This window comes from Marmota monax, unplaced genomic scaffold (assembly GCF_021218885.2).
Source record: "Marmota monax isolate L192 unplaced genomic scaffold, Marmota_monax_Labrador192_F-V1.1 WCK01_AAM20220418_F8-fsc00065, whole genome shotgun sequence".
NCBI lineage: Eukaryota > Metazoa > Chordata > Mammalia > Rodentia > Sciuridae > Marmota > Marmota monax.
Genome location: NW_026694038.1, coordinates 7,681,668 through 7,696,531, shown reverse-complemented (window position 1 = coordinate 7,696,531; position 14,864 = coordinate 7,681,668). Strand labels below are relative to the sequence as shown.

At 34.2% G+C, this 14,864-nt stretch overlaps 2 protein-coding genes across 2 annotated transcripts in view; one reads left to right on the top strand and one right to left on the bottom strand.

The window, feature by feature from the left end:
• The window catches only part of Fbxl13 (F-box and leucine rich repeat protein 13), a 210,281-nt gene that overhangs the window by 69,702 nt on the left and 125,715 nt on the right, over positions 1-14,864 (top strand). The window contains exon 9 of the mRNA XM_046464167.2: positions 818-950. Coding sequence (XP_046320123.1) covers positions 818-950 — 133 coding nt within the window. The remainder of the gene's footprint in view (positions 1-817; positions 951-14,864) is intronic.
• The window catches only part of Lrrc17 (leucine rich repeat containing 17), a 31,195-nt gene continuing 26,493 nt past the window's right edge, over positions 10,163-14,864 (bottom strand). The window contains exon 4 of the mRNA XM_046464205.2: positions 10,163-11,107. Within this exon, the coding sequence (XP_046320161.1) occupies positions 10,710-11,107 (398 nt within the window). The 3' untranslated portion in view covers positions 10,163-10,709. The remainder of the gene's footprint in view (positions 11,108-14,864) is intronic.

The following is a 14,864-nucleotide window of genomic DNA, read 5'->3' as shown; positions in this document are numbered from 1 at the left end:
ACAAAAGTTAAATTGATTTATAATCACAAAAGTATATGGCGTTATAGACTGACTTTTGCTCCAAGATTTTTTTAGTTCTGCCTGCTTTTTGAAATCTATCATCTCTCATTGTTAAACTATTTTGTATATCTTAACTCACAAGTGGGAGACTAGATGTTGTCTCATGTGTTGAATCATTTAATAATAATAATAATAAAGAAGCCATTTGTGGACTTGGGATATAGCTCAGTGGTTACAGTGCTTGCCTAGCATGTACAAGGCTTTTTAGTTTAGGTTTTTTGGGTTTTTTTTTTGGTGGACACAACAAACACCTTTATTTGTATGTGGTGCTGAGGATCGAACCCAGGCTTCACGCATGCCAGGCGAGCGTGCTACTGCTTGAGCCACATCCCCAGCCCCCATGTACAAGGCTTTTCAAAAAAATTTTTAATTTGTTCTTTTTAGCTAGACATGACAGTAGAATATATTTTGACCTATTATACATACATGGAGTATAATTTCCCATTCTTGATGTACAAAGCTTTGATTCTCAGAAACATACACATACACATACCCCCAAAGCCATTTGTGTTTAATGTGCTATATTTTTTATTGGCAAACTCAAATCATTTTGGAATTGTGTTTGTATGTGTGTATATTCCTTTTTTACTTATGAAATTTATATTATCTAGTAGAACACTCTAATATTTTAGTCTTTTTTTCTATTTGGGAATGATGTGATGGAGAACTTTTAGTACTTGATAATTTAAAATATTTAAAATTTTTATATGAAACATATTTTTTGCATTTCTTAATGCCTTTTGTTTATCCTTTTTAGATTAACTTTTCCACGGTGAAGAATACAGTTACAGATAAATATGTAGTGTCTACTTTGCAAAAGTGGCGTCTAAATGTGCTGTGTTTGAATTTTCGTGGTTGTCTTCTCCGACCCAAAACTTTGAAATATGTCAGTAAGTATGTTCATTACAATATTTGTCTTGCTTTTCTATTTTCTAATTAAATAGATGAAAAAAAAACAAATAAAAGGGAAACTTAAGTGATAACCTTAGGTCAAAGAATGTGGACTGCAACCACACTAAAAACTTATAATATGGTTAGTTCTTACTTGATTATATGCTCTGGGAGTGAGTTGGTCCTTTGTGCATTCTTCTTGATCAATATTTGATCTTGCATTTGTCTATTTATGTATCATCAATTTATCAACACCTGTAATCCCAGCAGCTCAGGAGACTGAGGCAGGAAGATCACAAGTTCAAAGCCAGCCTCAGCAACCTAGTGAGGCCCTCAACAACTTATGGAGACCTTATCTCAGAATGAAAAATATAGGGCTGGGGATGTAGCTCACTGGTTAAGCTCCCCTGGATCTCTCTCTCTCTCCCCCTCTTTCTCACCCCTACTTCTCTCTCCCTCCCCATTTCCCTCTCCCACTCCCTCCCCCACACTATTAAGAACATATCCTCACTTAACAAAATCTAGCAATAAACAGTAAAAGTATCTCCCTTCAACTCCCTCAAACCCATTCATTTACTGAAAGGTGCCCAGTATTATCATTTTTCTGTCTTTCTAAGATACATTTACATAGACATGTGGTTTAAAATACACAGTTTTAACTTTTGACATGAAAGAGATCATATTGTTTTAGATTTTCTTTTATGTCTTGGAAGTCTTTGCATGTCAGTATGTACAGACCTACTAAATTCTTTTTAAATATTGTAAAACCATTTTATAGATAGACCATAATTTATTTAATCTTCCTCTAGATGAACAGTAAAGTTATTTCTATTTTTTCCAAGCTGCTTTGTACTTGCAATGTGATTTTTGTCTTTAACCTATATCTCTTTTGAGATGTGGTTTTTACTTACCATGCATGTATTTATAGAAATGAAACAAATTATTTTTAAAAGCATATTCCATACTGATTCCAGATAATGAGAAAGAATGCCATATATAAGCATAAGTATCAACTTGGATAAGTCTAAAAATAGGGTAAAATCAAGTTGCAGGATGACACATGCACATACATATAATTATATCACATATAATTTAATACAATTTTTCAATGTGAAAAATTAATATGTATATAGTTTGCATTTTATTTTGAAATTAGTGCAAATATATATACACATGTACACATATTTATATTTTTTAAGGACATAGCACACACATTCTAACACATAAAAACACGAATAGAAGTAAAAAACTCTAAATGCAAGATAGTGTTTATGGAAGGGGTGGAGAGTTTAATGAAACGAAGAAGAAGTACACAAGGAATCACTGTTGTTATTTATAAACTTTTTTATTGAAAAAAGAAATTGTACAGAATGGAATAATTCTGATTGATTGTTGCTGGTGCTAAAGAAAACAATAGTTTTTTTTTTTTAATTTTGGATGATGTTATTATTTTGGACCATATATAAAATTCAGTTCTTGGTTTTAATAGTTTGTCAGTTGATCCTCTTGGGTTTTCTAGGTAAATGGTCATATCATCTGGGATTATTCACAGTTTTGTGTTCATTCAATGTTATATTTATATCTTTTTATTCCCATTTGATTACATTGCTTGGGATCTCCTTTGCAAGGTTGAAAAGTAGCAGAGATATGTGGAATCTTGCGTGTTCTTGACTCCTCTTTTCATATTTTTAATGAAAATAATGTTCATATGATTACATTTTAAAATTTCCAGAATACACCTTGTTGTGGGGATATAATGCTATTCTCACTTTTACAACAGCTTTCTCCTCCATATTTATTTCTTATTCAGTCTGATTATATCTGCCTTTGGTTTTTTTGTTTCATTTTGTTTTTTTTTACACCCATGATATATGGTGTATTTTGACATTTTATACATTTTATACATGTGATGGGGTGCAACCCATCACAATTTTTGTACCATTCTTGTGGTTAAACATGATATGGAGTTACACTGGTTGTGTATTCATATGTGAGCATAGGAAAGTTATGTCTGATTTATTCTACTGTCTTTCCTATTCCCATCCCCTCTCCCTTTCTTTCATTCCCCTTTGTCTAATCTAATGAATTTCTATTCTTCCCTCCCTACTAATTATGTGTTATCATCTGTATATCAAAGAGAACATTTGGCCTTTGGCTTTTTGGGATTTTGATTTATTTCACTTAGGGTTTTCACATAGGTATCTTTGGAAATGATAGTCTCCAGTTCCATCCATTTACTGGCAAGTATCATAATTTAATTCTTCTTTATGGCTGAGCAATATTTCATTGTGTACATTTACCAAATTTTCTTTATCCATTCATCTGTTGAAGAGCACCTGGGTTGTTTCCAAAGCTTGACTATTATGAATCGAGCTGCTATAAACATTGATGCGTCTGCATCACTGTAGTATGCGGATTTTAAGTCATTTGGATATAAGCTGAGGAGTTGGATAACTGGGTCAAATGGTGGTTCCATTCCAAGTTTTCTGAGGAATCTCTGTACAGCTTTCCAGAGTGGTTGAACCCAGTTTGCAGTCCCACCAGCTATGTAGGAGTGTACCTTTTACCCTACATCCTTGCTAATATTTATTGTTACTTGTTTTCTTGGTAACTGTCATTCTGACTGTAGTGAGATGAAATCTCAGTGTAGTTTTAATTTGCATTTCTCTAATTGCTAGAAATGTTGAACATTTTTTCATACTTTTTTAAAAAATTTTTTTATTGTTGGTTGTTCAAAACATTACATAGTTCTTGATATATCATACTTTTTTTGACCATTCATATGTCTTCTTCTATGAAGTGCCTGTTCAGTTTATTTGCCCATTTGACTGGATTATTTGTTTTTTTTGTGTGTGCATTAAGTTTTTTGAGTTTTGTGTATATCCTGGAGATTAATGCTCTATCTAAGGTTCAGGTGGTAAAGATTTTCTCCCATTCTGTAGGCTCTCTGTTCATGTTCTTGATTGTTTTCTTTGCTATGAAGAAGCTTTTTAGTTTAATGTGAGCACTCTACCACTGAGCTACAGCCCCAGCCCAATCCTTTTTATTTCTGTAAACTGGATACTAACATATATATTTTCATTTCATATTTTAGTGATATTTGTCCTTTCTTGTTTCTTTGTCAATATAGCTAAAATATTATCAATTTTTTGATTGTTTCAACCAACCAACTTTTTGATTCTTTTTTTATTGGTAAAATACATATATTATCAAAATTTTGGTTGTAATTCCTATAATTGTACAGTTCTATACAGTTACATTTGCATTGCTGTCAACTATCACCATCCATCTCCAGAACTTTTGCATCATACAAAATTGAAACCTGTACCCATGTAGAACTAACTCTTCATTTCTTCCTGACTGGCCTGTGGCAACCACCATTCTAATGTCTATCACTATAAACTTGATGATTCTAGGTATCTCACGAAAGTCGAATTATAGAATAGTTGTCCTGTTACTAGCTTTTTTTTTTTTTTAAACATATGTCTTCAAGGCTCACTCACATTGTGGCATGTGTCAGAATTTCCTTCCTTTTTAAGGGTGAATAATATGTGTGTGTGTGTATACCACATGTTGTTTATCAGTTCTTCCATCAATAGACACTAAGATTGTTTCTACTTTTTGCTACTGTGACTTATGTTGCTGTGAATTCAGGTGTTCACACAATTTCTAACTCTTCTTCTAGTCTCTATTTAGTTTATTTCTACTCCAATCTTTATTATCCTGGTTGTTTGGGGCTTCATTTGATCTTTTTCTAGTTACTTTAAAAAATTATCAATAACAGAAATCTATTTTTTACAGACATGTATAAATTATACACACTTATAGGAAACCATGTGTTTTGATACATTATGTAGTATTCAGATCAGGGTAAATATATCTATCTCCTCAAACATTTATCATTCTTTTATGGTAAAAATATTCAAAATCCTTCATTCTAGATTTTTAAAAAATATCCAGAACATTGTCATTATTTAGACTCACACTACTGCACAGGAGTTATGTTTCTAGTTTTTTGTTTTGTTTTGGTACTGGGGATTGAAACCAGGGGCACTTTAACAAGCTCTCCCTTTTTATTTTTTAATTTGAGACAGAGTTTTTTGAAGTTGCTGAAGGTCTCCCTAAGCTGCTGAGACTGGCCTTAAACTTGGAATGCTCCCTGCCGCAGCCTCCAGAATTGCTGGCATTAAAGGCATGTGCTACTGCACCCAGCTTATTTCTAGTTTCTTTTTATTTATTTATTTTTTAGTTTTAGGTGGACACCAAATCTTTATTTTACATTTATGTGGTGCTGAGGATCAAAACCAGTGCCTCATGTGTGCTACTGGAGCACTCTACCACTGAGCCACAACCCCAGCCCCTATTTCTACTTTCTTAATGTGAAAAATTATGTTGCTGATTTGGGGCCTTTCTTCTTTGTCTTTATAATAATCTTCTGCTTCTGCTTTATTATTTTTAGAGCAGTTTTAGGTTCTCAGAAAAACCGAACAGATTGTATAGGAATTCCCATTATATTCCCTGCCCCCACACATTTTAGTTCCCCACTATCAACGTCTCCCACAGGAGCCACACATTTGTTACAATTGATGAACCTACATTGACATGTCATTATCACTCAAAGTCCATAGTTTACCTTAGAGTTCAATCTTGGTGGTGTACATCTATGAATTTGGATAAATTTATAATTATATATCTATCATTATAGTATTATATTTCATTCCTCTAAAAGGTCTGTGCTTTGTTCATTCATTGCTTCCCCTTGTCAACCTCTTGCAGCCACTGATCTGTTTATTGTACCTATAGTTTTGCTTTTTCCAGAATGGCATATAGTTGGGATAATATAGTAGTAGCCTTTTCTTTCACTTGGTAACATGCAATTAAGTTTCTTTCTTATCTTTTCATATATCACAATTCATTTATCCCTTCATCTATTGAATAGTATCTTGGCTGCTTCCAAGTTTGAGCAGTTATGTGTAAGTTTGTGTGTGTGAGTTGTGTGTGTGTGTGTGTGTGTGCCTATGGGCATAAATTGTGTTAGCTTCCTGTCACTGTGAAAAAATACCTAATATAAACAACTTAAAAGGAAGAAATGTTTATTTTAGCTAAGGGTATCAGTGGTTTTAGTCTGTGTACTTGTGGCATCATTGCTTCTGGGCCTATGGAGAGGCAGAGGCACATGGCAGAGGAAAGCTGCTTACCCCATAGTGGCAAGGAAGCAAAGAGAAACAGGGAGGGGCTAGGATTGGGGGCATATGAATATCCTGAAAATATTCCCTCATATGAATGGAATATAATCCTTTGGGAGACACTTAACAGCCAAACTATAACCTAGTGTTCAACTCATTTGATTAGATAACAAGAAGCACGATTGGAGATTGTGTAATGGGAGTGTGGTTAGTTTTGTAAGAGACTGCAAAACTATATTCTACGGTGGCTGTACCGCTTTGCATTCTCATCACCAATGAATGAGAGTCCCTATTGCTCCACATCCTCTCCAACATTAGGTATTGTCAGTGTTCTGGATTTTAGTCATTCTAATAGAGCGTTAGTGGTATCTCGTTTTTGTTTTTACAATTTATGTCCCTAATGACATAAGATGTGGAGTATTTCATATACCTATGTCTTTTTGGTGAGGTGTCTGCTAAGGTTTTTGGCCCACTTTTAAATCAAGTTGCTATCTTACTGTTGAGTTTTAAGAGTTCTTTGTATATTTTGGATAATGGTTCTTTGTCAGATATGTCTTATGCAAATATATCCACCAAATTTGTGGCTTGTTTTTTTCATTCTTTTGATCTATCTTCTTTTAAAAAATAGGCATTTACAGCTATAATCTTCCCTTATTTTTTTTTAACTTCTTTCACATAAAGACTTCCTGATACTTAGGCATAGGCTCACTGGAAAGTTTGGGATAGGAGAATAAAGGGTAACATAGGTTGTAACTTGTGTGAAGTACAGACAGTCAGACAATGAAAATGCCTAAGTCAAACTCTCTACTGTGCAGTGCACATGTTGACTGTATGTTCATTGTATCAGATAATGGCATGTTTTATATTCTGACACATAATATATATAGTAGTTTACAACTGGATCTGAGATCAAGATAACCTAAAATATTTTGTTGCTTTAGACTTTTTGATATTTTGTTGTCTATTTTAAAATGGAAGTATAATTCTTGGTACAAATACCTTTATCACAGAAATACTTAAGCATGCAAGCCTGAAAAGATCTTGATTTTTTTAAAAGGCAATAAATATGTTTCATGTTTGTGATATTTAAAATTTGCTACCTGTTATTTAATTAAACCAGTTTTAATTCTAGCATTATAGCAAACTTGAGTGTGTTAAAGATAAAAGCTATTCTCAGAGATGTTTTAGCTTTTCCATTTCACCCTAGCTTTTCTACTGGTGTGTCTAGAATTATACACATTCCTTTCAAGGAGTTTGGTTTTTGGATTTCTAGGTTGAAGAAAAATATTGGCCAATCTTTGGGGCTGTTTGGTTGAGCACAATAGTTGTAATCCTCATGTCAATATAAGCTTTAAAATAAAATTAACCTTAAAATGTTATCTTAAAATGTTTAAAAGGCAGATGAGGGAACAGGTCCATGGAACTGGGGCAAGTGGATTCTCAATGTTAGAGTCTGTAAACAAGTCAGGATGGCGCCTGGTATTTTGCCAGGGGGAGTGGTTTGTGAGGTGGCGCCAGCGAGCCATTAAGTGTGGAGATTTCTTATTGCTTGACTGCTGTATCTAGTTTATGTTAATTAAGACAAGCTGTGTGGAATGTATAAATACCCCTCCGGTCCTACAATAAACGGCTCCCACTCCTGCTGTATCAATGTACACAAGTTGCTCATCACCACCCCGCCACACCCCCTGTTACTTTGCTGCAGCCGGACTGCGGCATCTCATCATTGAATTTCTTCTATTTGCCAGAGCAGGAGACTTCAGATTTCTCCAAAACACATGAATTAATCTAGGGTATAAGCTCCAGAGTAGGGAATAGCTAGTATATGAAAACAAACAAATAGACAAACAAAAAGCCTACCACAACTACCATCAAAACCCACCACCAACAAGAACAAGAACAACATTAACAACAAAAAATATCTTTCTGAAATAATCAGGCATTAAGTCAGAGATAATGGGCTTAGGATTCAGGAGATCCTAGTTCCTAGTAAATCTTGTTTACATCAGAGAAATCAGAGAATCTTAGGTCCAGCAAGAAAGTTTAAATAAGAAACTTATTCTATCTAAATACTCAAGTGAAATACATATTTGGTCAAATATGAAAATCTCAGAATTGTCATATTTTTGACTAGCAAGAAGTATACTTATTTTTTAATCTCCTGAATTCATCATTGAAGGCAAAGTTATTAGAGTAACTATCAAGTAAGAAATTAGTAGAAGAGGAATTATCTAATTATTCCTTCTATCATGGATGGAATATGCTTCCCAGAAAAATATGAACTCTGATACAGAGAAGAGGCAGCTGTAAGCTTTGAAAAATATGCTTCAATTAAAGTCCTGGAAGACATTAGTAGCTCCAATAAACTTACTTTTGGATGGTCTGGATTAATTTCTATTTTTTTCTAGAGCTTTATTTCCAAATAGATCTCTGGGGATACTTTTGGATATAAAAATCTACCAACACAATCCCAACTATCTTATTAAAAATTAAACCAGAGAACACCTTGGATCCTTTCTCAGAATCAGATTAAATCTCCTCATTTCATTCCAGAATCCTCTTGCCCCCACTGTGATCCTCTTGTCTCCTACTGATGTCCCCCAACCTTTCTCATCACCAAATCTTGGATGTTTCAGTTTCCATGTTCTTAATATTCCACCCTAAGGCTCACGGACAGTAAATGATATTGTTACATCTCTCTGGTAGTACTTCAAATTTGACAGCTGTCTTTAATGTCATGAATAATATGGAGATTTAGGAGATTTTCATTGAGAAACAGTGTCTCAAAGTCTTTACCTCTGAACCAAACCACTGGTAAAATGGGTAAAATGGTTAGAACCTTACAATCCAGACTCATTTCCTAAACTACCAGCTCTGGACATTCGTCCAGCTTCCCCATCTTGGTTTTCTATGTAAATTAATGCAAATTTAAATATTTTGGACCAAGACTGTCTCCTCCCCGTTGCTTTCTATGGTACTCCTGGAGAGACAGGCTTAACCCTCTTGTCATCTGCTCCTCTTTGGGGATTTGGTTCTTGAAGTGCTGATGCCAGACAGCCAAGACTGAACCCTAACTCTTAAAGGAGTTCTGCACAACCTGCACAGCAGAAAGTGTTCAGACCGACCTGAACCCAGGCTCTGCTATCTGTCAGTCCTATAGCTTTGTGCAAAAAAAAAAAAAAAACCCCTTGGATTCCTCATCTATAGAAGGCAGATAACATTAACTTCCTCAGAGAACTCTTTTTGAGAATGACAAGTGGATTTTGTGAAACTCTTAGCCTAGTGCCCAGCATCTATTAGGTGCTTAAAAGGGCTCAATACTATTTATCATATACCATCTTCCATGTTCGGGGAGTTTGTGCAAGTATAAGACCAGTTGCTAAACTTTGTTGGAAGAGCTTGATACAAGAAATGAAAATGTATTCAACTCAAGGTGAAAAGGAAATCTGTGTAAAAGGAAAAAAAATAGTATTTCACTAAAGATCAAATACGTTTCTTTTCACTTTGTTTTTCTTTCTATTGACCATTTAAATGCAAGCTGATGGAGTCAGAAGTTTAAATTCTCCATGCATGTGCTCTTTTCTTGTGACCTATTTCTGTAGATGAGCTAATTTGAATTTGCAAACCCAAATCAGGAATTCTCTCAAGCACCACTCCTTCCCTCAGTTGTCTCTGAATTAGTTCCTGTTTTTCTATTTGGCTTCATCCCAAATTCTGACCTGAATCCTAATCTGATAAGGAACATGTTTTGTTTTATAGTCCTTGTCACATTAGCTTGGCAGGAAGTACTCAGGCTGTCTACCACTGACAGAAGGCTTCCTGAACACTACTGGGGGGGGGGGGAGTTTCTACATTCAGTAGTGTTTATACTTCCTCAGGGCTCATGATTCATACCATCTACTTCTGCTTTTCAGAGCCCATTCTCTAACCAGCTTTCAATAATATAATTTTCTTATTCTTATTTTTATTGTGACAATTGCTTTTTAGGTCTAGCTTGATAGTTATTTGCAAGGATCAGTGAAGACTGGTTGAGAATTTGAGTTTACCAGGACCTTATTTTGGAATGTACAGGAGTAGAAATGAGAATTTGTTTCATGTTTACATTGATTTTCTGAAAAAAAGGGGGTGCATGGAGGAGGGAATAACATTTTATTATGATTAAGCATTTGTATCTTTTCATTTTGATCATCTTTAGATATTGACAGACAGCTATTAAAAGGCATGTTAAAACAAACCAAGTTTCCCCACCCCCCAAAAGCAGTAAAAACAATTATACAGGACATTATGAAATTCTAATGCCATTACTAGGACCCAACTCCTGCAGGTTACCAGCATGGAATCGTGTATCAGCAGAGGCTGCTCCACCAATGGACAGACATGCAGGGTGACAGTATTCTCTTGATTACTATACTTGTCATAATGTAATAACAATTATGAGATAAAAAAGGAAACCTTTATATACCTGATAACGCTACATAAATAGGTAACACAGTTAATCAAAATGTAAACATATGGTTTTTCTCACACCAGTATAGCAAATAGGAGACTATTTACAGCCAGAGCAATTCTAAGTTATCCCACTATAGTGATTCTTACACCTTGTTTCTTTGTTGTATGATCCTTGTGTATTTTTTCCCATTCGTCATCTTCTGTATCCTGGTCAAATGTCTCAGGGTATGCTGGTAACTTGTCTTTGGGGCATTCTTCATAGTAACTCCGGACATATTTTCCCACAGACCATCCTTTGTATTCTTCTGGTGTTTTGCATTCCAGGCCATTATAATGGACATTGTAGTGGTGTATTAACCAATAGTAGAGGTAGTGGATGTTGTAGTCACATCTCCAAGGATTATCTCTAAGCCATAAGAGTTTCAAAAAATACAAGTCTTCTAATACTCCATAGTCAAAGTTTTGCAGCCTGTTATTTGATAAATCCAGCTCTTCTAAATGTGTGAGCCCTAAAAAGGCAGCTAGAAACAGAAAATATTTATTAAACCAATGAATAATTGAGTTAATGCAACGATCTATAGTGAGTTGTAAGGATAAATACAAATTAAAAATAAGAAGTTTGATTCTCCCTGTTGAAAATAAAGGAAGTTTTCCCTTCTCTCCTTTTTCTCAGACATTTACAGAAAATTTGTAAATATAACCACTTTCTCCTCTCTTTGAAATGTCTTTAAATCCTTTTAAAGACTAGATAGGCCATTTGTCACCATTAAAATCCAGGAATGTCTTTCTCAAGGACTTGGGAGCCATCTTTTTGAAATGAAAACATCAACTAAAATAAGCCCTTGTATCCCAGTTTCTGTAAGGCCAGGAGCCTAATTTTGGTGGCATTTTGCTTCCAGTTGCAAGACTACCTGATAAAGTTAGAATGAGCTATATGTAATAAAATGTAATATCAAGTTCTATTACTTGAGAACTTGTTTATCCTTAAAACATGTATGTAATGGGTAGTATATAAAAGACAAGATTCTCTCTGTCTTTGCAATGTGTTAGTGATTGCCTATGCTGTGCATCTCATTCTGGTATAAAGTTTATTCAATAATGAAAGTGTTTTTCTTTTTTTCTTTACTACCTTTGTGGAGAGGATGTCTGGGTTGGGAGGAGATTTTTAAAAAATTCTATTTTCCCACTATGCCTATTTAAATGCATACTTTCTAAAACATATTTTTATTCAAACAAAGCTTTCCCCTTGATTAGATTGACTAGTATACAGCGTTTGATTTGAAAAGTCAGCTTTAGGTTAGCTTTTAAAACAGTATTTTCTGATATGCATTATTTTATGCTTACTAGAAATATGACACCAAAAGAGGGAGGGAAAGAGAGAGAGGGAGGGAGGGAGGGAGGGAAAGGGGGGTGGGAAAAAAATATTTCAAATGTAAGATTTGAGTACAGAAAAAATGAGAAGTGTGACTGTTGATGATTTGATAGCTTCCTGGGATATCAGTAAATTCTAAAAATGCCTAGAAAACAGTCTTTTCCCAGTTTTGAGGGGAAAGATTCTAATTCTGTAGAGTCCCCAAACAATCTGCTAATGTTATGAGAACATCTGGTTGTATTTGGCAAGCTATGGAAGCTGTCTGCCTTGGATCCATATGTATTTAATTTTGCTAGAGGGTGAATAATTAGAACAAATATCAAAACATAACAAAATAAAACAACAAAGTTTTTTTTTCCTCCAAGAGCAAAGAATATCCTATCTTAATTCTATTTTAGTTGATATGAACTAAACAGATAATTTCAGAATTTATAGGTTAATCCTGATTTCAGATATATTGTTTCTATTTCAGCCATTTTCTCATTACTGTTTTAAAATGCCCTTGTTAGAGCATAGTATTCTCATTTTTGAATTTGGAAAATATGCTGTCATACCAATACCATTAGCTATTTTCATATCATCTGTTCTCAGACAAAACCGAAATTCCCCCTAAAAATATATTTTATATTTTGATACAAAGCAATGGCTTGGGGGTCTAGGTGGGAGTGGGGGAAACAAAAGTTCAGTCCTTGTGATTATAGTGCTGAAGACATTGCATTTTTTTTCTATTTGTTAAAATTCTGTATGTCAATGATTTCACAAATTGTCTTTTCTTAAACTGATTCCACCCAAAAGCATGTGTAAATATTCTTAAATTTTATTTTGGAAGTACTATAGTTGTCACTTAAACCATATGAATCTAGGCACTTGGGAAAGCTAGTTTTCATCTGTTTCTTAAAGGAGGTAAAACGACTCGTAGGGTGACTTCTTTCCCTTTTCCACAGTAACTCCTGGCATTTCGTAAGATTATTATTCATGAAATTCTCACTGCATTTGCATACTTGCCAGGCAAAATCATTAAAGTAAGTCTACTTTGGCAGTGTTTCATCTCAAAGATCCTAGAACATAGTAGGTCTTTTATCTGAAAACTCCTTTAGGTTATTTTGCCTTATTTAAGTGCTGAGATACATTTTTTTGTTCCAAAGGACATACTCCCACAAAAAGTGGCTGGCATTTAGTAGGTGCACAATACATATTTATTAGTGTAGGAAATACTTTCCTTGGATTGAACTGAATGAATTTATTAAAAACTGGGTATCACTGCTGATAAATAGGGATCAAGTCAAATGTCAGCAAGGAAAATTCATAGGGTGAACAACATTAAAAGGATCCTAAGGATGGGAAAGAAATCCTTGCAATTTCGTGAATTCTATAAATGATGAAGAAAAAATATGATTGGAAGTAAAATAAATCCATTTTCTAGCTATCATCTGTCTCTGTATTGTCTCCTTTCATTTTTTCGCCAGTGTTCTTTATATACTGTAGTTTTCCTGTAATTATAACATTATTGCATTATTATTCACTGCTTTTAATATGTTTAACTTGGGCCATATAATAACTAACATTTTATTTATTTTTTGAGAAAGATCTAAAACTTCTTTGCATCCATACTGTTTTTCTTTTTTCTTTCTTTTCTGTTTTTTCCCCACCTCTTCATTCTTTTTCCAGTTGGGAGGTCAAACCCAGGGCCTTGTTCATGCTGGCCAAGCCCTCTGCCTCTGAGCCACATCCTCAGTCCTTGCACCCACACTTTTGATAGTTGGTAAGCTATTGCTGTAGATGACAGCATCAGAAAGAAATTGGACACTTGCCCAGGGACCTTGGATATGGCATACTTGTCCTGTTGGTCTTTGGTTCTCCTGGGGCAAAGAAAGCATCTCCACCTCCAGATCCTTCACTCTCTGCCTCCTGGCTTTGTAGAGATTAGCTACTGGTTATTGACCTGCACACTAGGAAAATTAGCGCTTCATGTGGGAGAAGAGTGTTTCTATGGTGTTCTTATTTAATGTGAAGTGAAAATTGCGTTTGGTCTTGCCATTCAAAGATACTTTCAAATTTGCCATATTTATATAGGCGAAGGTGTGAGTATAGCACGTTGCTGTCCCTTTAAGAAATTTTAAAAATTACAATTTTGTAATATTTTTAAAAGATGTTAATCTTAAAATATGCCTTTGTGGCTCCAGAATATTCGTCCTTAATTTTCACTTCTATCATGTTAAAATTCTAAGGTTTATTAATAGTACTAGATTACCATTAAGAAAAGTCAGAGAAATAATTGCATTCAAAATGTTTATAACATTATATTTGATTATTAATAATATTAGTAATTTTGTTATAGTTAGGACTTTTCAAATTTAAGTAGCTTCATAAAAAGCACATGTATTCTGTATGTAGCACATCTTACCATTGTTTCAGTAATTCTCAGTTCCTTCTGCATCTTGTATGTTTTAAGTTCAGTTTTTTTTTTTTTTTTGCCAGAGGCTTTTCTTAGCAAATAGAGAAGAGATGTGAAGTTGGAAAGAGAACTGATCTTTATTTAGGATGAGAAATAACATGTCTTGCTCTGGTTTGAGCATATTTTATCTTAATTTGTGAGGGTTGTATTTAGCAATTAGTTTCAAATTTACTCTAAGCAAGTTGGCAAATAAAATGCCACATCTGAATTTCTGTTTAAAAACTGTTACATGTTCACTGTATCAGTGATCACTTGCCATATCTTTCCATTTAAAAAAATCTATTCTACAAAATAATTTATTTGGGCTAAATGAATACACATCACAGTCGGTGACTGTAACACATACTTTACAAAGCAACTTTTGGCAGCTGTTTCTTTCAGTGCCAAACAAGTCCTAATTTAAGTGCTACACTTGATTAAAATTCATACTTTTTAATTATTTAGCTTAGTT